At 34.3% G+C, this 27,452-nt stretch overlaps 4 protein-coding genes across 7 annotated transcripts in view; all 4 read left to right on the top strand.

The window, feature by feature from the left end:
• Positions 1-993: 993 nt before the first annotated feature.
• LOC128886055 (multiple inositol polyphosphate phosphatase 1-like) lies at positions 994-6,564 on the top strand. Of its 2 annotated transcripts, none has more exons than XM_054140593.1 (9): positions 994-1,106; positions 2,834-3,022; positions 3,118-3,252; positions 3,826-4,004; positions 4,118-4,270; positions 4,577-4,724; positions 4,820-5,030; positions 5,326-5,538; positions 5,662-6,564. In XM_054140593.1, exons 2-9 carry the CDS (start codon positions 2,842-2,844, stop codon positions 5,810-5,812), a joined length of 1,371 nt encoding a protein of 456 aa, XP_053996568.1. In that variant the 5' UTR covers positions 994-1,106; positions 2,834-2,841; the 3' UTR covers positions 5,813-6,564. The 2 variants fall into 2 exon arrangements, with proteins under 2 accessions (XP_053996568.1, XP_053996570.1); XM_054140595.1 differs by lacking the exon at positions 994-1,106 and adding an exon at positions 2,493-2,586.
• A 2,583-nt stretch (positions 6,565-9,147) lies between these two features.
• LOC128886054 (multiple inositol polyphosphate phosphatase 1-like) lies at positions 9,148-17,842 on the top strand. 2 transcript variants are annotated; one of them, XM_054140592.1, is made up of 9 exons: positions 9,148-9,745; positions 13,447-13,629; positions 13,735-13,866; positions 14,518-14,708; positions 14,781-14,891; positions 15,621-15,765; positions 15,859-16,069; positions 16,209-16,418; positions 17,027-17,842. In XM_054140592.1, exons 2-9 carry the CDS (start codon positions 13,455-13,457, stop codon positions 17,262-17,264), a joined length of 1,413 nt encoding a protein of 470 aa, XP_053996567.1. In that variant the 5' UTR covers positions 9,148-9,745; positions 13,447-13,454; the 3' UTR covers positions 17,265-17,842. The 2 variants fall into 2 exon arrangements, with proteins under 2 accessions (XP_053996567.1, XP_053996566.1); XM_054140591.1 differs by having other exon boundaries at positions 9,148-9,734.
• A 1,241-nt stretch (positions 17,843-19,083) lies between these two features.
• On the top strand, positions 19,084-21,366 carry LOC128886494 (uncharacterized). Its single transcript, XM_054141431.1, has 2 exons — positions 19,084-19,186; positions 19,557-21,366. The coding sequence occupies exons 1-2, from the start codon at positions 19,182-19,184 to the stop codon at positions 21,334-21,336; spliced, it is 1,785 nt and encodes a 594-aa protein (XP_053997406.1). The 5' UTR covers positions 19,084-19,181; the 3' UTR covers positions 21,337-21,366.
• Positions 21,367-24,944: 3,578 nt separating this feature from the next.
• Positions 24,945-27,452, top strand: part of LOC128885865 (transmembrane protein 114) — a 40,590-nt gene continuing 38,082 nt past the window's right edge. The window contains exon 1 of one of the 2 annotated variants that reach the window (XM_054140186.1): positions 24,945-25,294. The gene's annotated coding sequence lies outside the window, so the exon portion shown is untranslated. The remainder of the gene's footprint in view (positions 25,295-27,452) is intronic. The other variant, XM_054140184.1, reaches the window with a different exon arrangement.

Here is a 27,452-nt window from a genome sequence, read left to right on the forward strand (position 1 = left end):
AGTATTTAAAGCTTGGGTAATGAAAGCTTTTCTTGAAAATTTGGAGATAAGGTAAGATACGTTTGACCAAACGGCCTCACCAGGAAATTGAATAGTGGTTAAAAATGTTAACAAAATCCAGAGAAAAAAATACGTCAGCTTTACTACTGACTGGATGCAAAGGCAATCAATAGAAAAAATATTGAACTAGTCGAAAGTCAATCTGTTACCCAAAACGGAAATTGAATACGATAGATATGACCATAAAAACAAGCACATATGTGTCTCGAATATATTTTATAGATAACTTGCAAATTTTATGAAAACCAGACGTAAACAAGGTAGGTAAACATTGTAGGCGTGTTTGAAAAATAAATTAACACATAGTACATTATATTATCGTTATTTTGTGTTTCTACTGAAAATAAAATTCCCAAAGAAATCCCATCGATTCAAATACAAAAGAATAACCAAAAGCAGAAGAAACTCAACACGCTATTGGACATAGAATTTAAAAAGTGTCTGCGTATAGATCAATAATCACGTACACCCAATGAAAAGATTACAGAAACATTATTGAAATTAAAACAGATAAAATAGGAACAACCTGTGGTCAATCAAGGCGCACACCAGAATTCCAGAAATTACAATAATTTATTACGACTTACTTTTTTTTCGGAACAAAAGAAGTGAAAGTCATTCTAAACGCAAATTTAATTCAATAACCCTACAATTAACCCTGCAATTTAAAAAACTAAAAAAAAAACATACAAAATCTTACTTTACTTACTAGCAATGTAAAAAACTACAAAAAATTCCAATTAGGTTTAATGAGTTTAAAAAAAAAAGAGAAACACCGTAAGCGAAATAGGAAGTGGTAGTTAATAATCTACGAAAACGTACATTCTCTCGACTGGTGTTACAATCTATATAAAAAAAATATACGACGTGTTATATTTTTGTCCTTGACTGTATTGTCGCTTGAGGCGATTGATATATGTAGTGGTTGGATACTTTTTGCTATAAAAGAGGAAACGGTAGAGTTAATAACATTTTTATCGCTCAATCACACAGCATACAAGGTAGGCGAGCAACCAGTTCTTGAGCATTCGTCTAAACGACTACACGTAAGTAGTGTGTCACTGCATGGAAGATCTATTGTACATAATTGAGTAGTAAACATTTATGAAAAAACCTTATTAAAGAGCTGGTGTACTCCGGAATTAATAAATTACAATCGCATGTTAAGCAGTTTCTGTATTTTACATGAACAATTAACATACGTTGCGTGTATTTTTTTTTACCATAAAGCGCATGATCAAATTAACGGAAACTTGTGTGAAATGCAAAAACAATTTAATATTGCTGTATAATTTTTTTTTTAATTTTAGTATTTGCACTTATACATTTTAATACCTACAGTATAATAAGATTTTGTACAAATAAAATTTAGTTATCATCTACCTTGCTTCAGTTTATTGCTCACTTTAGTACTAAATTGTGTAAAGGTTTGCGAAATGATGTTATGTAACGGAAAATTTTTAAAATTCATAAAATAGTAATGTCGTTATACATTTTAATGTCTATTGTATAATATAATTTCGTAAAAATGAAATTTAGTTCGCATCTACCTTGCTTCAGTTTATTGTCCACTTCAGAATTTAATTGTTTACAAATTTATACATCAAGAAACTGTTATGAAAATGTTAACATTGTTACATGTTAATAAAGTAAACATATCATTTTTTACCCGATCGCTTGAGAATATAAAACCGTGGCACGCGATTGTATAGCTGCACGTGCGATAACGTATTGTATAATTACGAGTGGTGCAACGCACTTGTCAATTGGATCATATACTTTATATTCTGTTACTTTTCCGATCATATTTAAAGTGAACAACATAATACAATTTATGTAGGGATTAAAATTACACTTCCTTCAGCGAAAGTAATACAAATAGAGAAGTTTTAAAAATTGGAATGTATACTTAGAATTTTAAACGGAATGGTATTAAACGTAAAGGGTATTCCATAAGAGAACTTTGTTTTTTAATAAATAATTAGCGGTAACGAGTCTATGCGATATTTTATTCTAAATGAAAGTATAAAATGTTATAATTAAATGCGAAAAGTGATGTCGTTTAAGTCTTCACCACACTACATTGACAGGTGTATCTAGGTTATTAAAAAACAATATTCTAAAGCTACTTTCACAAACTACCTATACATAAAGACTAACAACAGACAATAGTACAGTAAGCATTCTTGGACAATTCGTGATTTACGTTTAGGATAGACGTGATAAGATTTAAACGTTCTATGACTGCCCATTTGACACTAGTTTATACTAAATTATTTCATAACTTTAAATATTTCTTCTTAGTGGATCGTTTCTATTGAAAATTGAAAAATTTTTCCCTAGATCGAAGAAATGTCTAGAGGTGCATAAAATTATATATTTCTATATATATTAAGAATATGTTGATTTGTTTTTTCATTATGTTGGAATAGACAATCAGACAGAAAAACAGATAAACGAAAATTTTGAAGATATACTGTTGGTATCACTAATCGAACACAACAATATTGAAAATTCGAAGAAAAAGTATGTACCCTTACAAATTGATTCGTATAGATTATGTCAAACGTTTAATCACTCACAATACGTATGCACTATCTGAAGTAACATCTGTCATAATGACTATGGTATCACGATAAAGTAACGATCTATAGATTTTATCAATAGTCACGTGCATTGCTCCTGATTTATTTTTGGAATGATATTTTCGTTTGTAGAACGTTTACGCTTTTATAAAGATTAGCGATTTGATACATTTTATTTTCAATTACAGATACGAGAATGCTGGATATTAGAATATTTACAATATTAGTTGCATTTGTTTGCGTCAAGGGTCGTTCAATTTCAAGCGATGTTGAAAATAATTATTGTTATCCTACCGATGTACATCCGTATCTAAATGCTGGTACAAAAACAGCTTACCATCACATGCATGGCTTAATTACAAACACTAGCGTACCGAGTAAGTACTAAAACCTTTCGAATTTACGATGAAAGGGTTCTTAACTTATACTAAATTTTTAATATACTTTTCTTATGTACTTGATATATATAAAGGTTGCGAACCGGTGCAAATTTGGATGCTGGCGAGACATGGAACTCGTTATCCTGGAAGAAAGGAGATCAAAAGTATGAAAAAGAAATTGTCAGAACTTCAAGATGATATTATAGACAATCATAAAAAACATGGACGTGAGTATGGCTTATTGCAAATTATATTTTGAAAATGTTCCAAACGATTAAAGTGTAGTGCGCCATTGATAATTGACCAAATTTTGTTACATTTTATAATTCATTAGAGTTTTCTATAAATATTGCATTAAATATTATAAGTAAACATCTTTCCGATCGAACAGTTACATTTTATTCGATCAATGTGTCACGTTTCATTCGAAATTTGACATTTTTATTTTCATTTGACGAGCACTGGGAAAAGAGTCGTTTATCTTTTAGTCGTCATTTATGTTTCCTGTCTAGATAAAAATTTTGCCCAGAATTTAAATTATGTTTTTTTATGTAAATATGTGACTGTGGCTGTTACTAAATATTTAAAAAATTTGTATGCAAATGTGTTCTTATTATTCTTGACAAGAATGTAATATTACTAGTTAGCACAATTATTCCAGTAATCGAACTGTTAACAAAATATTCAATTTTTTACCTCCCAGTATAAATTCAAATAACCGTTTTTAGCATTGACTATTTTACATCCTATTTTACTTCGACTTATTTATGTAATTATTTTATGGTGATATTTACTTCTAGGTGGTGGTTTATGTAAAGAAAGCATAAAGATGTTAAAAAAATGGAAAGTAAATCCGGACCTCAGCAAAGATACCCAAAAGTACTTGACGGAGCAAGGTGAAGAAGATCTAAAATTAATGGGGGCAAGATATAAAGATTATTTCCCTGAGCTTCTGCAATCTAATTCAAGCAAATACAAAGTAAGTTGTCAAAGCAGATCTTCTAAATATTTTAAATCAATTCGGAAATAACATTTACAATTATATAGTTTTCAATGAAAATTATTCACACATTTATACTGATTTTCCCATAGTTCAGAGCGACGAATACTCAACGAACCGTCGCTAGCATGAACTCTTTTATCGAAGGTCTTATTGGTAATGAATCTACCACCGATGGTGTTATTGGTAATACACCTACCATTGATATGGAAGTGCTGGAGTCCGATGAAGACACTTTATTGAAGGTAAGAATGACAGAATAAAATATTAAGAATAAGGATAAGACCAATCTGGGATTGATTTCACACTTTTGCCCGCCTTGTAGTCAGCTGATATCACTATTATTACATTATCAGTCGATCAATTTATCAATGTGGGAACAATGTTATTTAAGTGCCACCGAATTTTGACTAATATTTAACAATTTTATATAAGACATTTTTAATTTATAATTTTAATTTATATTTTAAATGGAATTCTGAAATTTACAACATTACATCAATCGGTATTTCATAAACTTTTATCCAATAAAACAATATTATATTTTTCAGCTTTACAAATTTTGTAAACCTTGGCTAGATGAAGTGCACAGTCCTTCAACCAACGCTGAAGATAATGATTTTGTGAATGGTCCTGTCATGAACGAAACAGTTCACGAAATCAGTCGACGATTAGGATTTAAACATGATCTTCCTTATGGTATGGAATGCACTGCTGCGAGATTCTGAGCCTATTTAATCGTCATCAATTCGCGCTTAAGAGGGTTAATTGTTCAATCAATTCATTTGTTGCAGATACTGTTTTGATTATGTACAAAGCGTGTGTGTTCGAAAGGGCTTGGTTCGTCGATAAATTATCTCCTTGGTGCGCCGCTTTTACAGAGAAGTCGTTAAAAGTATTCGAGTACGAGGAAGATCTCTATTATTATTATCACTCCAGTTACGGGCAAAACATGAGCAATAAGGTTGGATGTACGACGTTGCAGGATATGTTCGAACATTTCACGTGAGTTTACGCAATTCGTGTTCAGAACACGTGTTGCATTTTACCGATAGCATAACGATATAATGTTAATATTTTAGTGCAGTTTTCATTGTAATATTATTTTCATATAATATAATATAATTTCCATTGTACGCAGAAACGATACGTTAATTAAAAATCGTTAATAATTTACCGTTTAAAAAAGATACGTACAAAGTAAACAAATATTCGTGATAATTCTTCGACAGAGTTTGGGTATTTCTGAAAACATTACCGTGCAATTTTTTTTCTGAAACCTCTTTCTTCTACACTTTAGTAAATTGGAGGAAGGAGACACAAAGAACGAGCCGCAAGGTATTTTTTACTTCAGCCATAGTACATCGCTTCAATTACTTTTTACGACGATGGGAATCGCGAAAGACACAACACCTTTGAAAGCTGGGAACTATGAAAGCATGGTAGACAGTAGAAAATGGAGAACTTCTTACCTTGTACCATTTGCTGCAAATATCGCAGCTGTTTTCTATCGGTACGTCAATACTCGTGTTTTTATAAAGCAACAATGCAACGGGATATGTACTCAGTTCCTAAATCTACTCGCTTCTATTCGTCAAACGTTTTACTTGATTTTCATATAGAATATTGCTTTCAGATGTGATTCTTCGAACAAAGTAAGGTTCTATCTTAACGAGAAACCTTTGGATGTAGAAGGCTGTGATGGAAGTGTTTGTGATTGGAAATACCTAAAGGAGAAATTAGGAGACGCTGCGTTTAGTTGTAACGTAGACTTCTGTAGGCGATAAGCTCTATAGTTGAATTCTATAGATATAGTGTAGTTAATCTCTATACTCTATATAGACGAACCACTCATCATAAATAATGACTGCGGCTGTACTGATCAGCCCTATAATTTAATTTACATTTAAATTTTACGTTGTAATTATTAGAACTTTTAAATTCATTTTTCTTGATTGCATGGATTCTTGTATACAAACGAGTTGAGAAAAGCTACAAATAAAGAGCAAAACGTATTTTGTTCACAGAAAAGTATAATTTAATATATATTCGATTCATTTAACATCTACACATTCATCTTCTATTTTCAAAATAGTTACTCTCACTCTCATTGTGATTGCAATAACATGTATATTCGTATAGAAACAGATGATAGCGACCACTAACAATTTTCATGGTCAAGCGGAATACATTCACTTTGAAAGTTTTGAAAGCACGTTACACAAGATATATAAAGGTAACATTCAAATTGATTGGTGTTGAAGTGATTACCGAGCATGTCAAGTGTGCTTTTGTCAGTGATTGTATTGATGAAATTACAGTGTAATAACGTGTGTGATGCATGTGTTCAGCGCCGACGTTTGAGTTATCCGCGCCCCGATGAAACTTTTAATACAAGCGCCCTTTTGTATCCTCATGAACAAATTAAAATCAAATATCTGAATTTTAAATTTCAAGTGATCCGTATCGAACGAGATGTAACGATATTTTTTTACGTGACGATATTACTGTACAAGTTACTTCCAAGTGAAGACATAAACTTTTTTTAAATTTACTTTAATTTTGCCAGATATGAAAAGATCATAGAAAGAGAGGATGGTTACATTTTTGTTACACCATTTAAAGGAATATTGTTTCCATACTAATTTGAGTAACAGAACAATAAGTGGCACGAACTTGTGGGATAACACAATCTATGGGAAGATAGTATTGTAATCGAGAAAAATTGAATGAACATTTTTTTATTTCCTTGAATGCATAGAAATTTAAATGCAAGCCTAGTTTTTCATCTTCAATTATTCTACGTTCATCGTCGAGCCTTTCTTCTTGTAATTTCGTTCGATTGTTTCAATTTTCAATTTATTTACTATCAATTTACTATTTGTTTACTATCAAGATAGTAGAAAGAAAGAAAGTTTTTTCTTTTGTAATATTGCCACGTGATATTCAACATAATGTGTTGGAAAGTATCGTGGCATGAGGTGCCCCGATGTAGTGCATGTTTGCTTTCGTCTAAAGTCGATCCTGCATGTGTGTCCATGTCTGAAGCAACGAAGCTCGACGACCTTATATTACTGTCGCATAAGCTAGCGTGATGAACGATGGGGCTTGTACGTTATAACACATTACAATTTAATGACATTTAGTTGGGATTGATATAACAATTTGTCTTCCCCTTGTAGTCAGCTAATATCACTGTTATTACATTATCACTTGATCAATTAATCAACGTGGGAACGACGTTGTTTAACTGCCACCAAATTTTTCACGTAAAATAAAACATATTTAACATCTAATTCTTTTTTTTAATTTTAGATGTATTACGTGTAGAAATTAATTCTGTGTTTTTGCGTTTGATTATTTATAACTTTAGTTTAAATAGAAATATTTACTGGCCATTTTGTTACGTTAAAATACCAACCTTTGCCACAATGAAACGCATGATCTGATTTCGACATTTTCTTTTTATAGATTAAAGATTTTATGGATTCTTTATAAATAAATGGTATGCATTAAAAATATGTACATGGTCGTTTCGACGAATTATCGCTATACAATAATATTTTCAATTTTAGGGAATGTTATGTATGCAGTTTTAACGAAGTGTCCGCTCATGACATGAGATATACAAGTGTAGAGCAACGAAGCATAACGACCTTATGTCAGTGCCATCTAAACTAAATACCGTGACGATTGGCTACTTCGATCGGAGATTCAAGCTCAACTAGATTCAGGCAGAATGTAATCACTTAGAACACAGTATTCTATCATGTGATAAGCGTCCGTAGCTAATAGAACAATTCCAAAGTATAATATTGAGTCGATGTAAGCGTTAGTAAGTGCCGCTGTATCTGTAAAAATTGTATTAAAATAATTTCAACAAAAGCAGTTAAACGAATGACGATGATTTTTCTGAATACTTTGTTAAATACTTATTACTGTGTTAATAATAAGTTCCGTCGTCTAAATTAAGCAAATAACACGTCAATAATAACAACTCAATATTTCACAGCAAAAGAAAGGTCATATCTAAACCCATTAGAAGTCCGTGGAAGAATTCTGTAACACACGCGGCATAACAATTGGTTTGCAACTGAGGAAGCATCATCGCAGTTGCTTACGTCATAGAACAAAAATCACGATGACGAAATGCCGGATTTAACGTGACATCTCGCAATTTCTGCGTAACAGCTATTAAACTATACTGTTCATCAACTTCACACAGAGATATAGAATCCCTCATCGTAAACATATTATGATTTAGATCATATTACTAAATCATCAAAATTGCTATCGTTGTAAATAAAATGTATTTTCTTATTCGATGCCAATTTTTGTACATGCGTGATTGATCTACTAAGTCTACAATTTTCTACTGTTTCTACTCTTGAAATTGGGATTCTCGAATTTGAATTGAAATGGGTTGCCTCATGATATTGATATTGTGTAAAATAACTTAACATTAGAGGGTGTTATAAAATCTTTAATATGTAAAAAGAAGCCACCTGGAAAGACACCTGGTTCAAATAGCTAGAACATATGTACACTTCAGATCTAAGAGGAGGTGGTGGAAAGAAGTTACCACTAAATTAATTTTATAATTATTACAGAAAAATAAAAATAAAAATTCTTAAACTAAGGAAACAATTTTAAATAAAAAAGTCAAAAGGTGTTCTTTGACATTTTTGGCAAAAATAGTGTTAAACTTTGCAATTTAATCATATTTTAATACCTAAAGGGTGTTCAGAAGAAGAGAACCAAAACGTTGTATATTGAAACAATTTCTCCTGTACACTTTTGTTTAGAATTGTTTCCATTGCCTACTGCTATATCATTTTTCTCCATGTTTAAGCTCCCATATTTTTCGGTTACTTTCACAGGAAAAAGGTATTCTAACAAGCCAGTTTAATGCAACTTAGGGGTACTGTTTCACCCCCCTTTTATCGATCGTGCGTGCCTAAAGTAACGAACCTTTATGATTTTATGTTACTCACGAAATGCTATGTCGTACCAGGAAAGGATCAAAGCCTGCAATTCGTAATACACTATTCAAGGGGACTCTATCGTTGGAAACTATACGACTTTTACACAGTATACGCCAGAAGCAACGAAGCTCGACGACCTTACGGCAGTGCCACACGAGCTGCCGCCTCGAAAGGTGGTCGCGATCGGCATACAGTCTGGAGTTTGTGTACTTTACGCTCTTTTCACGGTTCACTCCAATTGTAAACGGTGATACAGTGCAACGTTCCACCGTGCAATCGTCGAAATTACAACGAAATCCAGGAAGCTCGGCGCTAGCGACCGACAGCATCCGAGTTTGTGGATTTCTTAAAAATTACTACGTTTTCCAAAAGAAGAGTGAAAACTTGATATCGCTGTGAATAATCGAGCAAACCTCTCCGAATCGATCGTTTCCAACGATTTCACTCGCGGCTTCAATTCAACGGATAATGTAAGCGTTAAAAAAGGCTATCGTAAGTTCACTTAGGAGGTCGATCGTCGCGTTGGAGTGTTCGCGAGCATAGTTAAGGCTCGTCTAATTGAAGTTAAAAGAATAATAGGTCAACGCACTTCGCCGATCGAGGAAAAGTGAAAAGCTGGCAGTGTGAGCCGCACTCTCTCCTTCCAGCCTTTTCCTAGGGCCGTGTGCTAGATTTAATGCGCTCAAACAGGGCGTGAAGTCAAACACCAAGTTTCGTAATTACGGTAATTTCTCAGTGAATATGAATTATTCTCTACTAAAAATAGTCGTAATCCACCGATCTCTCTAACAGTTGCTTCAATCGATCTAACTTTAGCCGCACTTTCGATTGTTCTCATTATAGCGTCCATGGCTTTCCATTTTTATATGTTGATCGTTTACCATTAAAGCGAGATACTTCTAGTATGCTGAGCTACGAAACAAGTTATTTTCAGAAACTTTCTTTTTTTTTAACAGATTATCACATATTCAAATTTAACATCGTAACTGAAGAGTAAGAAAATGGCGGATTTCGGGAGAAAGCGGTTCGAGTTTGTCTTGAAATTAGAGTAATCCTCCTTAATAAAACATAAATAAATGAGATTATATAGTAATTAATACTGAATCTTGCATGCATGTAAAATTTCTAAAAAGGGGTTTTAGAATTCTAAATTGCTTTCTTTGACCTACACGAATTGCTTTCGTGTTCAAAGCTTTACAACTTTTTCAAATCTTCGAATACAGTTATCAAAATGTAGCAATGACGTTTCGAGATTCCAAGATTTAAACAAATACATTTTATAAAAGAGATAAACAAACAGGATTCTGTCTTAACATAGATAAAACCCACTTTTTGCATGGACTTGTATAATACGTTCTTCAATCATCAACTCAAGACTGTTAATTATGATGGGATACGAAGAATAATATAAATATCAATCACGAATGTAACGCGAAATATATTTGTTTAAATTTTGTACGAGTAAAGGTGTGGTACGTTCACGTTGAAAAATATTTCGTAGGAGAGAAAAAATATTTGAGGTAGGTCAGCCAGCACGATGCAGAGGGACCATTATTGCAACAAAATTTATCTCATTCAGCTTTCCACCGAGCACCGGTTACACATCTAGGAGGAATTTCATTTGAATAAATAAACTCGCCCGTGAATAATTAAATCGTTGAATGGTAGCAGCAAGGATCGCCGAGCGTGACGTCGACGTCCTACTTTTGTTCTCAATTATCCAGCACAGGTTATACTGGCCACCGTTATTTATTGCGTGATGGTAAACTGTTCTGTTTGCCTTCGCGACCGGCGGATGATTCATTACTGGAATCTAATGAGAAGAACTAGTAACATTGATAATGAAATTAAACAAAAAAACTGTTAAAAATTCACAATCTGTATGAAAATTTGTTGCTATTTAACTATCCGGATAATTCGGATAATAAACACACCAAACAAGAAAATTTTATATTTCAGAGAAGTGTATTCTTTGGTAAAATATTTCTTTTAAATTGTTTATCTTCCGATTTAAAGAAATAAAGGAGACAAATTTAACAAATATATCATTTTTGCAGAAATACACGTTTTATAATCCTTTACTTATGGTATGACTATATAAAAAAAGATCAAGTTTTTCTTCAATATCAAGGATAGGTGTAAATAAATTTAAAGAATTTTTCTAAAGATGTACTTGGGTAAATCAATTTTGGAAAAAATGCAGTATTCGTATGATGGGTTATTTCAATAATTTTAGTCCCAATTGAAGCTAACTGCCTTCAATCGAAAGTCGTTCTTACGGCCAATCGATGAACTGTAACAGATTTGTACCACGCTCCGAGACGATTTCCTTTATTCATTCGAGATCATTCGATTGTCACTTTTAATTTAACACGGCGATTCGAGAAGTATGCATTCAAACGTAGTATATCATTAGAATGTAGTATGTCAGATCCAGGATTAAAATTAGACGAAAAAATCTGTTTTTGATAGTTGTTGGAAAGGAATGCGCAACGCAGGATTATTAAAGTTTCGCGGTAAAATCAAATCAGTACAAGGCGTACACGGCACTTGGCACTTGCGGACACGAGACATTAACAATAAGTAGGCCAAGTAGACTTATTAGACTGAAAGAAGGCTTTACTAATCGAGCCACTACCCATTACATTGTCTTCAACGATACTCACTCTTGAATTGTTCTTTCAGCGCATCCCGCCTTCATAGGTTCCTAATGATTAGTCGCAAATTTTATCCACGTGGATGACTTGTACATAATATTTGATTAAAACAATTTTTTGAGAAAAGCGGAGTTTAACAACATTATATCGTGGATTATAAACATTTTCAAATTTTAATTCTTTAAAGTATGTTAATTAATGGGAGACCTATTAGTTATTATTATAACTAATTGTTACTTTTAAACTGGCAAACTATTAAATAGTGACTTTAAATATTTAATTTATGTAGGTTCTGGAAAAGTTGTTCAAGTATCATTGATCCCACCATTTATGTATGGAAAGCTCAGTAACTCTATGGTTCATTAATGAACTGTGGATGTTTATGAATGTATTGCAAGCGTAATTCTAGGAAAATGTATGAGCATCTGCATGAATGCAAACATATATGAAATATCAACAATAAAATACACGTTATACTGCTTAGAAGATGAAACATTATTTTCATTAAAATCAGAATTCTTTATCTGTACATGTAAAAATATGAATTTGCATATACATCCACAATTAATGTACTTTGGAGAGTTCAAATTTAAAAATGTTCACGATCTTTTAGAATAGAGCCGCTAATATTTTATTTCGTAATTCATTTCATACATCAACATTTTTCAGCATTGAAACTGGTTGCGAAATAGATTGTGTAAATTAACAGTTCGAGGTGCAAATTCCGACGAGGAGTTCTGATAACAGGAAGACAAAATTTACGCTTGAAAATTGGTTGCAAAATTTGTAATCATATCACTAAGTCTCGCACTTCAGCGAAACCAGTTTCTTGCCGGGGATTATGCAATGTAGCCGCTTGTACCCGTAATGCGTGCGAGCACATCTTAACTTTCACATTCATATTTAGCATCTATCCTTAACCTTGGTGGACGATTAGTATTTGCCGCACGCAGTTCGCGAATCGAATCCTTTTAAGCCACGAAGCGAGGAAACTTGATAAACAACCGTTTCATTGACCTCTCGAAACGAATGAAATTTCAAACTATTAAAATATTACAAACTCGAACGGAAATTTTATTCCGTTCGCATTTAGAATCTAAACTTAGAATTGTAAAACTTAAAAGTTACTAATAAGACTATTAAGTAGTATATAACTGAACTAATTAGTAGTTTGTTTTAGAATTATTTAATTCCTTAGTATCTAAGATTTATTTCTCAAATTGATAGCTATAGGTCTGCGACAATTGTCGTTGATTGGGTGAGTTAGTATACGTTGATTTATATAAGTCTTAAGGACGCAAGGATAATTTGCTCTTTGTTTCTCGATATGAACACGGAAAGTAAGAAATGAATAAATCCTTCTGGTTATATAAGATCAATTTTACGTTTAGTTGGTTAGAATTTACAACGCCCGTAGCAACATGTGACATCAGCACAGGAAAATGTAGGTTTATGTGCTCGCTGTACTTTAACGAAGCAAACCATTTCATGTGCACTGATAAAATGTATGTTCAGGGTCTTGTAAAGTTCCTTGTTCACTGTAAACGTCCACGACAAATTTTTTGGACAATTTATTGTGATAGTATGAAATAAACGTTTCACTTTTCCTTTCGACATATAAACATTTCAGTATTTCCTTCTTATAAATAACCAGTCATCCGTTTTCTCCCATTGGTTCATATTAAACGTTATAAAAATGGTCAGCATAGTGGATTCGAACTAATAAACAGTTGATCATAGTACTAATTATTTGAACTATGATTGATTTTTGTATTTTAGGTCTAATAATGTCTTTTAAAATGAACGCTTCCCTGTTGTTGGTGATTTTCTTAATAAATCTCGTTTATACACGTGACGTTGACTATTGTTTCGCGGACGAAACTGACCCGTACTTGTACTTGGCCACCAAAACTGCCTACCATTTTGTTCACGCTGGCAAAACTCGGTTTCAAGATGTGCCAAGTAAGTGTTCCAATAAATAACGAATCCTTCGATCGGTAGACATTTGATTTTTAATTAAACAAATCAAATCTAGTCTACTCTATTAATCCGTCGATTATTTCGTAGACTGCGAAGCAGCACAAATTTGGATGGTCGCCACTCATGGCACACGTTGTCCATCGACTGTGGAAATCGCTGAAATGCTCACGTTAACGGAAATCCAAAGTCAAATACTAAACAATCACGAAACACGACGCAGTGAGTAATTCCATTCGTCCAATTTTTTGATATCTATGGGGTATGATTTTTTGTTTGGAATCAAAGTACTACACATAAACTTTTGAAATTTGTTACGTTTATTTCTATATATTGAGAAACAGCATTTACAGAAAACTCCGAGAAAACTTAAGTTATAACTTTGGCAATTTAAAATGAAAAATTTGTTTTCTGAACTCAGAAAAAAGAGTATGCACTCGCTATAAGGAACAAAAGGTAACAGTAGTTGGAATAAAAACAGATAGAAATAAGGTTTAGGTATGCGGCAGTATCTTCGAACTAGGTTCATTGTTCGCTAAAGATACTTACGAGGAAAAACTATTCCTTTTACAGGAGAAGCAAGTAAACCAGTCCGCTGCTAATTCAGGTCATTGACACTTTCGTATCGATCTTAGCCACGCGTTGTTTTACGTATTGATCGATTCCCTAGCAGCGTGTCTTAGATTTACGGATTCCATGTACAAGCCTGCCTTTCGGAACTAGAACACGCTTGTCGTCGATATCAAAACTTCCTGAATATATCCAATATTTACTTTCCTAATACGTATTCTTGAATGTATTTTTTGTACCACTCGTACGCGGACGTTTCGCAATTGTTCGTACGGCCATCGTGAATCTTTTTCTGTTCCACAGACGGCCACATGTGCGATAGGGACTTGGAAAACTTGAAACGATGGAAGTCGGACGCGTACCTTGAAATGGAAAGGGCGGAAATTTTGACACCGCAAGGTGTGGAAGATATGAGATTGCTCGCGAGACGATTGCAAAGTAATTTCCCCCATCTTCTGCAACCCAACGGAAACATAACGCCGGAGGATTACTTGGTATTCATAATGTTCAGTATTGCGCGAAGGGATCAACTGTGATTTTTCCTGTAACGAATAAATTATGTTTAGTTTAAAACCGTCGATGCTGGCAACAGCATGAAATCGTTCAAGGAAGGGCTGTTCGGGAACGTAAATACTGTCATCGAAGAAGAAGTTTCCCCCAATGACACTTTGCTCGCTGTAAGTGATCGAGAATGATGGATGCGTTTGGTAATGTGTGACGGAACATTTTGTTCAAGTTGACTTTTTAGAATTGACCTGCATTATTTTATTCGGGTTGTTTAAAATATATTAACAGGATTGGGAACCAATGATACCAATATGGTCAAATAATGTTCAACAGGAATAAAACGATTAGAAAAATAAATATAGTTAAACTAGAAAAGTAATAAAATGGGAAAAATTTACTAATTCTTAATACGTAGGGCAGTTAACTGCATACTTCACATACTGACATGTAAATTTGTAGAATTAGAACACAACAATTGAATGAATTGCTTCTTATGAGATATATGATTTTCTGTTATTTACAAAGATACAAGTTTATTAACCATATTAAAGTTTATTATAGAAATATAATCCATAATATATAGATATAATTAAAAAATAATTTATATAAAAGAGTCAGTGAAAAATTATTTTCCAACTATTGAAAAGTCAGAAACAAAATCAGAAACAAAGTTCACGTTATATAAGGTTGTAAATCATTAACTTTATCTATTTCACTTTAAGGGAAAAATTATGTTTCGCCCCGAATTAAAATATTTAAATCTTGAAAGAAAACTTTTGAATTTTGGTTATAATAACTACCCCCTTAAATATCACTAGAGAGTTTCTTTTTCTAATCCTCTTGATATATTTAAAGTCTTAGCGATATCAGATAAACGATATCTAACAATGTTCTTCCAGGCATACAAAACCTGTAATTCATGGCTCGAAGACTGCAACAACATTTCTACGAAAATAGTGGGCGAATTCGAGAATCAACCCGAGTTTCAGACCCTCATACAGAACGTCAGTCGTCGTCTCGGATACTTGTACAATCTTTCAAAACGTGAGCCGCATTCGAGCTTTGGAGGCGCTTACTAGTTAATCGCAACGACGCGTCGCGACGTCGTCGTGTATCATGAAATATCTAACTTTTTAGGATCAATCCTAACGATGTACGACATGTGTCGTTACGAAAAGGCTTGGACAGTGACGAAACTTTCTCCCTGGTGCGCAGTCTTCAGCAAAGACGAGCTACGTGTACTGGAATATCGCGAGGATCTCCACTACTATTACAAAGCCGGATACGGACGCGCAATCAATGCTCAACTAGGATGTACGCTGTTGCAAGACATGATGAATCACTTTTGGTAACTTTTGCTTTTTGTTTTTCGAGTGAAATATCCTTTTATTCACAGGTACACGTGCAACTGTCTGATTTATTATTACGTAACGTTTTTAATTTCTCTCTACGTTACTTTCACGCTAATTGTTGCTTTTCGTTCGTAGGAAAGTTGAGAAGGACGAAGAATCGGTCGAACCTCGAGGCATATTCTACTTCAGCGATATCATAAGTCTGCAGAATCTCTTGACCACGTTGAACATAAATAAAGATCAAATGCAGCTGAAAGATTATAACTATAAAGACATGGCAAAGCGTCAATGGCGGACGTCTTTCATTTCTTCTTTCGCCGCCAATCTCGTTGCAGTATTTTACAAGTAAGTAATTCAGTTTCAACTATTGTTTCATTATTGATTCATATTCATGTTTGAGGGATTTACATACCTTCAGTTGTTAAACTAACCATTAATAAATTTCATCTATATAATAACCTACAAAATCCTCAATACATATTTATATTTAAAAAAAAATTGTCAACTTTTCCTCAGGATATTATACATGAAAAGAACAACGTGTTATTATAAATCATAGCGTTACTAAAAAATTTCATAAATCGCAGATACAAATAAACTCGATGACTTTCGCTTTACATTCGATTATAGACTCACAAAATGGCCACTTGATCGTGATTTATCCAATTTTTGGAAATATTGTATCGATCAAGACACGATACCTCACGTTTCCCCGACATTTTAATGAGTTTCCACTGTGCCTCTTTCGTTTTAAAGTACGATTCAAGCGTGAATTTATCGCGTGTTTTTCAAAGTTCCATCGCATGCTTAATACCGAGTGAACCGACGTTGACTAATGTTCTCAATAACACGCTAACGCGCGAAACAGACGGCACGGAACGTTTTAAAATCGCGAACGACTCGGGTAAAATGAACAACAGTTGGTCACAAACATCTTCTGTTTTTGTTCGCAGGTGCGACGGCGATAATCAACCAAAGAAGGTGATGTTTTACTTGGCCGAGAAACTTGTTATGATGGACGGATGTGATGTAGGTCTTTGCGACTGGGAATACTTCAAACAAAAGTTCAACCCAATCATCAACCGATGCGATCTAAACGCTTGCTTGGGCGGAAGCAGCGCTGGTACCTTTATACCAAATATCATTCTAGTTCTCTTCTCTTGCTTCACTCTAATATTAATCAGGGAATAGAGACTAAACACGTATGTGTGTTCAGTTGTAGAAGTTCGTGGTTAACGAACGATACATCATAAGTTTAATATCGGATAGAATATTCCCCGACATTAAGAAATTGCGCTTCGCGAATACTCCGCTGTGCTTTCGAATCGCCAAAGATGTATATTTAATGTCTTTACTTTCCTATCCTTAATGCTGTATACGTAATTTATAAACATTTATCGTTGTCTATCGCCATCCTCATTTGTTTATATTTCACGGATGTGTAAGCGGTTAAGTTGTATATTATTTATGCCATTCTTCTTTTCGATAACGTCCGTCCGATTCATAGTAGTTCCCACGACTGCACTACTTTACTATCACACACCTACGATTCAAATTTAACGTTCCGAGCTCTTACCGTTTACGATACGATTAAGGAACATATCCTTCTGTATGCTTAATGAATGTAAAGTCTTCAATATTAAGCTTCTACTTTATTTGGTAATGTCGTATACTTTATTCGTTTATATGCAACGTGATGTTTCATTCTTGAATAAAACATTGTAAGAAATAAACGATTACTTAAATAAATATGAGATTCACTGTATAAACGTTTACGATTTATTATCACTGGACTGCGGATGTTTATGAAAATTCATACATTTTTAGATTCGAATAAAGAATTGACGTTTAAATGAAAGTGTCTCTTATCTTCTTATTTTATACATTTTTGTATTCATGTACATCTTCGTACATTTTCTCTTGCCATAAATCTGTAAACATCCGCAGTATAATTATTACCTCGTAGCTTATAGTAAATAAAGTATATTTGAAGATAGATTAGAAGATAGATAGCAATTTAGATGAGAATTCAATTAATCGATTTGACGAAAACAACCAAGAACGAAATTGATTTGCATTATTCATTAATTTATTCATGAATATTTCAATAAACGTTATTAAACAGTATTAAATCTTATTAAAATGGCTATTAAACAGTAGTTCATTTAAGAATATGCATTTAAGAATTAGTATTTTTTTGTCCTTCGTTATGTTTCTTTTATCCGGGACCTTGCGTGCAGTTTTCGCAATTGTGGTTAACAACTTTAATAAAAATTATCATAATTGTACGGATAATTCATCTTCAAGGATGATCTGCAAAATTCTAGGCTATGGTCAATAAAATTTGCATTAGGCGGGCAAATTGCTGATAAATTGAAGGCTCTGTTAATTCGAATCAATTGAATACACTTTGCCAGCGTGGATCTCGCATGCGAAATTCGTTAACGAAAGTACTTCTCGACATTATTTAAACTTTACTAATTAAATGTCGAATATAAAGCATTAGCACGATGTTACAAATGAATCAGATAAAAGAAAGAAAGCGATGGAGTGTAAGCGATAAAAAAAAAGAATTACAAAGTACACTAGAAAATTGAGTTTAGTAACGTTAGTCATAAATATTTCGAATATTTATTTTTTCATACAATATACAATTCGTTATTGAAGTAAACGTAACAAATAAATCATTATGCGGTGTTCCTGTTCGATTATTGGAATAAAATTTTATTTATCTCCTGTATTACGAAGAATTTCATTACTAAACAATATTAAAATCAATAACATGCTTTTTCTTGGACAAGAAGCAATAACTTGTCATTTGTAGAATATAGAAACGATTTTTCTTCGCAATCAGATGAAACGTTATCGAATGAATTAAAGTTGCATAATTTGCGCGCCAGTAATGCTGCACTTGACACAAATGAAATTGTCTCATGAAAAATTAGCACGAGCAAAAGTTTTCATTACGTTCAGTCAGCCGTCGACTTTCTGCTCGTACTCGTGATGTTTGCGCTATTCAAATTAGCTATGAGTTAAGAAAACATAGAATATCATTGCAACGACATTTAAAATTTTAAACTTTGACATTGCAATTTTGGTTCGTCCATTATGTTGTGAGTGTCAATGTCTATTTCTTTGTAACTATTAACTGTGCAATATCCATGAATTTGTTATTATTCTTGCTCATCTATGTAAATAAGAATACGAGTTAATTAACACTCGTCTTTATCGACACCTACTTATGATGTTACCCGATTCACAATTATTTCATAAATTATAAAATGAAATAATATGTTATTTAATATAATGTTTCAAATCATTATGAAATAAAATAATATTGTGTAAAAGGGATAACCCAGAATATATCAGTGGCGTCAACAATAAAATAAAACGACTCGTATAGAAGTAACTTGTATGGGCGAATGCCGATCTTAAATTTTTTTCTACGCGTCACTATATAAGAATCAATCCTCAATGTTGCAGAATTTTTCTGTCATCGGCCAAATTAAGGAATTATCTCATGAAGGCTACTTTAATACTATCAACGCTCCTTTTGACGATGCAGGAAATGAGTCATTCGAAATACTTGACACCCATTAATCGGATACTCCAGGACGTCCTTCACTCGGCGAAAGCTTTGGACGTGCAGTTTATTATTCAGGATCTTATTGAGAGTAAATGCGAGATCGTCGACGAGATATATAGATCAGTGTCACGAACGGTGCCCACGAGTTGCATTTCGTTCAACGAGTCAATTCCCACGAAATTGCCGGCCTTTCGTGCTTACGATTCGACGCTAATCGTGTACGTTTACGTCTCGAAAAGTTCACCAGATCGTCGTGCAGTAGAAGACATCATACGCGTCATAGTGTACGACGACACTCGGCCAAGAGTTTTGCTGATAGCCATACCGGTAGAGCAGAACAACAATTTCGAGCTACTGCTGAAGCAAATGTGGCAGAATAAAATCCTTCATGCGATTATTTTGGAACTATCGGAATCCAATGGACAAATGACTGGGATGAGGATTCACCAGTACGATCCATTCAGAAATATCTACGAGCTGCAGACGTATACACCGAACATCCAATGGTTTCCTGACAAATTAATGAATTTCCATGGTTATCCAGTCACGGTGCTTGTGACCAATCGATTAGGCTACATGAATGTGACGACAAATTCTAAAGGGTATCTCGTTTCAATGTCAGACATAGACGCAGATGTATTACAAACGCTCGCTGAATCCTTAAATTTCACCATCGTTGCACGCTACATTGAAAGAAAAACCAGTAGTATCCGAGCTGTTATAGAGGATGGGTCAACAGAGATGCTAATGACGACGTTTCCTATAATAGGCATTCACGAAAGTCGAAAAATGAAGTTTACTTTGCCGATCAGCTTCGAAAATTGGTGTCCGCTGGCACCGATCATCCGCAAGTATGATCAATACGTATCGCGAGCCTTCATTGGGATCGCTTTTAATTACATTATCGTTATACTAGTCTGGTTCGCCTCGATTATTCTGAAATTTAATTCGAGACAGTGGAATCCATTGAACATCTTTGGCCTGATAATCTCCGCTTCCGTACTGATAAAGCCAAAAAGTATCACGGAAAGAATCATTTTTTTTATTATCATAGTGATTTCATCCATCTACTCGTCGCATTTATACAGGGATGTGACCTCCGCGAGTTTACGTGTCACGGACGAGATCGAGTACACGAGTTTCGATGAATTGTATGATTCTGGATTGATTCCCGTCGTTAAAACTACATTATTCAATGACACATTCGATGTTGACGACGAATCGTTCGTAAGATTGAAGGAAAAGGCGATAGACATGCCGTCGTCAATAGAATGTACCAAGTACTTGGTAAAGTACAGGAACGTTACTTGTTTTACGGAGTGGAAACACGCGAAAATAATGATTAATAAGCACATCCGTAATGGCGAGCCAATTATGAAGATATGCAAGAACCTTTGTTACAGGAGCCCACCGTCTGCGTACTATTTCTTTAAACATTCACCGTATGTTAATCGCGTGACAGACGTTATACTGCGCGTGAAAGAGACAGGTATTCATGAAATATGGTACAATTACAATTTCCGCAAGGTGGTATCGAAAAAGAGACATTTAATGGATATTAAAAATACTCAGAAACACTCGCTTATCTTTAATATTATTTATATTACCGGCTGGGGATACTTAATCTCGATATTGGTATTTTTTCTTGAATTAATCGTGCGTTTCTATAAAAAATAACGTTACGTTGAAATGTCGGCACGTGAATATTGAAATAATCTAAAATTAGGACCATAGAATTTAATGACCCTGTATTGTAGCTGTGTTCCGAAATGCCAACTTATTTTCAGCATGTTTGACCTGGTTACATTGCTACAACATTTGTCTATGAAAGTAAAGCACATTAAAAAACTCTACATTGTAAGTAAATAGTTTGAGTAAATATCGATTTCGTTTATAGCAGTCAACCTTTAATTATCTTTGGTAGTATGGTCGTCTTTAAGAATGTTTTTAATTATTTTTGTGTCGGATTCCCTCAAATTTGTGGATCTAACTTTAATAATCCTTTTGTTATTGTTACTTTTAATTTTAGTTTATTATGCGAAAAGAATAGCGTAGGTTGTTATTTATTATTGCGCGCTCTTTGACATTGCTTGTGATCATAGAAATTATGTTGAATATTTTCAGATACCATCTAATAAAACATTAAAATCAGTTTTACATTGTGTTAGTAAAACCAATTTACTAATGCATCGGTTCAAGAAAAACCATTAGCGAAAGAGTGGCTACGTGCTTTAGAAGTTTAATTCTATAATATGTAGAACTAATTATAATGTTTAAGAAGTAACTTTTACTCACTAGAAAGTAACTTTTTACTACGAAATGTATGTCTTCAATTGCAATTGTGCTAACCGACTAAAACTGTAATTACTGCTAATTTAGAATTATATTTATTTAGTTACTGTATTACTATATGCTTACAGATATTTTAGCCAATTTAAAAGAATTGGTGGGTGTCAGTTAAGAAGTAATGCGTGTCAAAGTGATATTGTTCTCATGATCCATAATATTGTGTTAATGAAAATAAAGTAATTCATTTAATCTATGAAAACCTCTTATCCGATGATTTCCTGGAGAGATATTTCAGAGAGCGTATTCAACGCACCGATGAGAGTCTCAACAGTTTTTGTGGACATTTCCTCTTAAATATCCATAGCTTCTCGACATTTATTGAAATTGCGGTTTATAAAAGTGTACTTTTATTCATCAAATGATTCACTGGTGTTCTGAACAAAAAAGTATACACATCGAATTGAGTAGCTTCCTTCTTTTCGAAGTCGGTTAAAAATGACTAAGTACCATGGCGATAAATGTCAGATCTGAATATAAAAATATCATTCAACCCAGGACCATTTGAAAAAATCTAACATTGTTAAGATACAAACTATATTTACTGTATACGAATTGTAGAAGAAAGTTACGGGAGTGTCATACGATGCTGATATTGATTCGGTATATGAGTTTATATAAAAAGAAATAATTATACTTCTTAAATTAACGTGACAAATTACGGATAAAATATTGAGACTTTACAGTTATTTTGAAATTTAATATTTTGGAAAGTTTGGACAATATTTTGATTGAAAATAACATCGAATTCTTTTTAGAGTGTATTATTTTGTCGAAAGTAATTATTTCTTGTACAAATAGAATCGAGGTTCTACAAGTTTTACATCAAAAAGAACAATAGGTGCACTATTTGTTTTTCAGACCATTTAACGAAGCGTAACACGTTACGCCAGGAACGAAAACTAAGGGAATGTGGCAATTGTGCCACAAAAGAACTTTCTCCATCAACGCAACTGTGTAAGTAAAATTGATAGAAAGATAGATAAATATACTAACACAAATAATAAATATAATGTTTAATATGAGTATACTATTTATGTAACAGTTTCTTTAGAAATAATTAGCTTTTGCACGTTTACGAGAAGTAAGAATTTTTAAACTGATGATCGTCAAAACCGTATACATAGTTTTCATAGTCGTTTTTATATTATTAATTAATGTTATTACTAAACTGCTGATTTTATGCATTTACGAAACAAGCTAATATAATAACTACATGCTAAACATAACTAAAAGATGTGTGTACTTATACAAAACGAAATCAGTATTTTTATATTAATTGCAGAATATAATCAATATAAATTATGTATATTTTTTGTTCTTGTTGAAGTAATTGTGGATTATCATTAACAATACTTATTATTTAAACAACGATGAAGAACATGATTTTGCTGCAATATCAATGTTTCGCGAATTATTTTCTCCATAGATCCAACGAGCCCTCGAATCAACCGTCACGCGGTTGTTGTTCACCCTTCCCCTTCTTTACTTTGAAAGGCATAAGTATGTCGCGACCCTCGACCGACACAGGTATACGAGGGGCGAGAGCTCATTCTTCGACGATCCTTCGGTCGATATGGATCTCGCGATCGCGCGTCCGCGTCTCGCGTCCTTCCTTGTGTAGTTTCCCTTAGTTATCGTAACTTGGTATTGGTTGTGGGTATCTTAGTTTGGTTTGGTTAGTTTTAAGGCATGCGTGTACGGAGTCTTTCCTCTGCCAAAGAATTATTAATCAACTTCTTTTGCTTTGTTCGTAGGTCTATATTGGACTCGCAACTTCGTTCTCCACTTCGGTCACTATTACTTCATGTGATAAGTGAAGTGACCAACTGTGTAACTGGACAGAAAGGTCGGTTGCCGTCCTCCTGGTGGATCTGTATTCGAGAGGACGACAATCGGCTCCTCCGGATCGGTTTTCTACTTCCTGCATCACGTTTAGTGTAGTCCAAGGCTCCCGGCGCAGTGCAGTAAGTCCAAAGCGCAGTGAGACGGGTGCAAGTCGGGTCCTATAGTGGCTCCCAACGGGGTGCAGGGTGTGGAGGACTGGTTCGGAGGCGTCGGTCGTCTTCCTCTCGAGTCCAGATCCAACAAGAGGAAACGGGACTGACTCAGTAAGTCCAGTTTCATGGTCGCGTCGTGTCGCGATCTTAATTTAACCTCACCCTCTTAGTTCAAATAATTGTTTGGCAGAGTCAGACTCAGACTGTGGAAATCAAAGGGAGTTTGCTTTCTTTGATTTCCATGGTTTCGTACTTAGTATTAAGCTCGTCGATTCTATGTAGAGCATGCATCTATGTATGTATATTCTATGTAGAGGGAGATCGAAGGAACTTTGATTCCTTCTATCTCCGGGTCTCCAGTCGCAGCAACCTCCACGTGGTGAGACCTGGTAATCGGTATTACTCGTGACGAACAATCCTTTGTCGCGAATAATACCGAGAGCTAATGGCTGCGAACTTGTTAAGTGTAAAATGTAAAGTATTTCAGTAACTAAGAGTTGGATAAAGAGTAATTAAATTACTTATTTTACATTTACAAAATACAGCATGATTTATTTTTAACGATTACTTATATTTTTGCTAATATCTCTGAAACCGTTAGAAATATTGAAAAATGTTTTAATATAGAATTTAGAGGTTTATCGGTGTCACAAAGTATTAAATTTCACTCTTTCACGTATTCCTCTCTTTCACATTCTCTTTTCTACCTCATTCAACATGGAAATTTAACGCAAACGATAAATAGGCCTGACGTCGTATAAAAAGTTATACTTTAATAACATCATTATCGTTTTATAAATAAATACACAAACATTTATCTCGAATACCCAACAAGGTCCTTGGAAGAGCAAAAGGAATCAATCTCAAAGGAGGAATAAACGACGACGGTTTACCGAGACCGAAAAGGTAAATACGAAAGTGCAGTCCTTAGGAACCCCCCCTCGAGAAGGATAGAAAGGCTCTTTTTTCTCTTACTTAGATTCGCCGCTTCGTCGCATACATTTCCCTCCAGACCTTCCTTCATCAGTTTTCCCCGTTCCATTTCCTGCGGCTACCCCCACCGGGGAGTTCTCTGCTCCCGCTGCGAAACCACGCAGCAAGTAGTCGGTGGTACGATCAGTGTCGGACCGACCGGCAGTTTGTGTAGGTGGTGGTGTCCACGATCACTCTCACGGTTTATTTCTAACGCCCAGTTGGTCGAGACGAATAACCGGATAACCAAAGCGGCCGTCGAATGGAATTCTGGCTGTTTCATCATCGAACGATACCGCGGGAGAAAGAAAATTGAGGTGAGACACCATTGTCTACCATCGTAGCACGAAGCACGTGTTTGGCGATTCCCCTGTTGAACCGACGTTCCACCCACGCTCCACGGTCTGGTTATAGTTCTTAAACTCGTGCTGCTTTATTCTCAATTTCTATCTCTCAAGGCTCGGCTAAGCTACAGTTTTTTTTTTTCAATGACGACAACGTCGCGACACGGGTCGGAGTTTTGAAAATTAAAACATAGTCCTCTTGGTCCAGATTCGTCTGCAATAGTGTGAGTAAGGACACGTGTATATTTGTTGGTTTTAAGATCGAATACATGCATTTTTATTTATACGTCGACATTTTATTATTCCTTGAGAGAAACAGGATATTTTCTCGCATTTATAATTATAGAGATACAATGGTGTAAAAGTTCTGGAAGTGAGGATGTATTTCATCGTGGTAATGTGAATATTAGAAGTCTACTGACTATGAAATGTATTAACGTTAGATGTACGGAGCACTGTCTCTATCTACTTATCTTTGTCAACCACTTATGCTGACTTTTATCCACATGAAGAAACAAGCAAACTTCCAAATTACTTCGGCAACAGATATAAAAAAAGCAAGCACTGTAGAGAATATATTTCGAACTCTGGCAACCTAATGTTAATTAACTTTATTCTTGAGAAGTATACAGATGGTAGTACAGAGATGTCACGATTATGTAGTAGACTGTGCTCCGATTTTATTTTCGACATCGGCCTCGCAATCGTATAATTCAAGAGCCGCGAAATTCGTTTGTACTTGTTTGCGATTCAATCTTACGGTCTACTCTAACCCCTGGCATACTAAATTGCCTCAATCATTTTTGTTTTGGCTATTTCTAAGAGATGGTTGCGTTTCGTCATTTATAAGAATCTTCTGGCAGCAGAAGTCTATCCAGTAGCAGGTTTAAACTTGTTTGGAGTGAATGTGTTATTCGTCAGTGCTATTCAAATTTAAAATCGACTATTATTTATTTTCATGATTGGAATGCATACATAGAGTTAATATTATGTACACATTATCCGCCAATGTCCCATTTTTTGGACACATTTTCACACACAGAGACAGTTTTTTTGGTATACTATTGCACATTCCGTCAATGTCCCAAAAATAGAACGGAATAATTTTTATATTTAAGTAAAAACTATAACAACTGTGGCAAAAATTGATCCAGCTGGTTAGTATGAGTATCATTATACAGTTAATTCAATTTTCTTTTGTATTTCTGAATTGAGGCAGGTAATGGGTTAAATGAAGAACAGAGAACGCAGAATCGTTTCTTATTCCATGCTCGTCCAAAGTGGTAATTGGATGAATGACAATTAGCGTGTATTTTCACTTTATCAGCCTTCGACTTGGCTACTAGCTTATTAAGGTGTCCTCAAGGAGACGTGATAATCGATAACAAAAATGTGATCTTAAAAGTTCAGAGTGGATATAACAATTCAAGGGTCGATATTCACTTACGTAGGCTCGATCACGCAACGTCTGTGGTCCTTATGAAAAAAGTCGAACGTAGTTTAATTAGGAGAAAAATTCTAGCATAGTCGTTAATTCGAATGCAAAGCTTGATAATCGCGTATGATTGTTTTCTTAGGAACGATAATCTTGTTATACGCTTGGTGGTGCGTTCTGGCTGCTGGTCACCGCTAATAAGCGCGTTAGCGTATTTTTGGGACAAGTATGAGAGCTACAAAGCGTACCTTGTTCTTTCTATCGCGTTCATCTTCGCATGTCACGAGTAATTACTCCGAGAAAATTCTATCAACGTATGATTAAGTGAGAATTAATGGAACGACTGTTACGTGCTAATTCACGTTAAATCATCAACCAAGATTATCCGTAACAAAATTTCACTAAAGTTGTTTTATGCGAAATCAAATTATTCGTGCAATTTGCATTACGAGTAATCGTTTAATTTTATTAAACGTTTCGATTCTCACTGTGGTCACGCTTTGGCAACTATTTCTTTTTTGCAGAACAATTTAACACACGTTTGATCATAGTTTGCGTACTTTAACATGATTGAAGTTAATCTGTGACAAGCAGCATTATTACTGAACAGTGGATTCGATTTGACGTTTAATAAAGTTAAACAACTACTCGTAATGCTGATCGTTTCACTCGTTTGATTTGCAATTAAATATACAT

The sequence above is a fragment of the Hylaeus anthracinus genome, unplaced genomic scaffold, assembly GCF_026225885.1.
Source record: "Hylaeus anthracinus isolate JK02 unplaced genomic scaffold, UHH_iyHylAnth1.0_haploid 11982, whole genome shotgun sequence".
NCBI classification, from domain to species: Eukaryota; Metazoa; Arthropoda; class Insecta; order Hymenoptera; family Colletidae; genus Hylaeus; species Hylaeus anthracinus.

Excerpts from the sequence above, each read along its gene's own strand:
- LOC128886055 (XM_054140593.1), top strand. The coding sequence starts at position 2,842 with ATGCTGGATATTAGAATATTTACAATATTAGTTGCATTTGTTTGCGTC. Across the intron at positions 3,253-3,825 it reads CAATCATAAAAAACATGGAC|GTGGTGGTTTATGTAAAGAA; the intron begins GTGAGTATGGCT and ends ATTTACTTCTAG. Across the intron at positions 4,271-4,576 it reads ATGAAGACACTTTATTGAAG|CTTTACAAATTTTGTAAACC; the intron begins GTAAGAATGACA and ends TATATTTTTCAG.
- LOC128886054 (XM_054140592.1), top strand. The coding sequence starts at position 13,455 with ATGTCTTTTAAAATGAACGCTTCCCTGTTGTTGGTGATTTTCTTAATA. Across the intron at positions 13,630-13,734 it reads TCGGTTTCAAGATGTGCCAA|ACTGCGAAGCAGCACAAATT; the intron begins GTAAGTGTTCCA and ends ATTATTTCGTAG. Across the intron at positions 16,070-16,208 it reads GACATGATGAATCACTTTTG|GAAAGTTGAGAAGGACGAAG; the intron begins GTAACTTTTGCT and ends TTTCGTTCGTAG.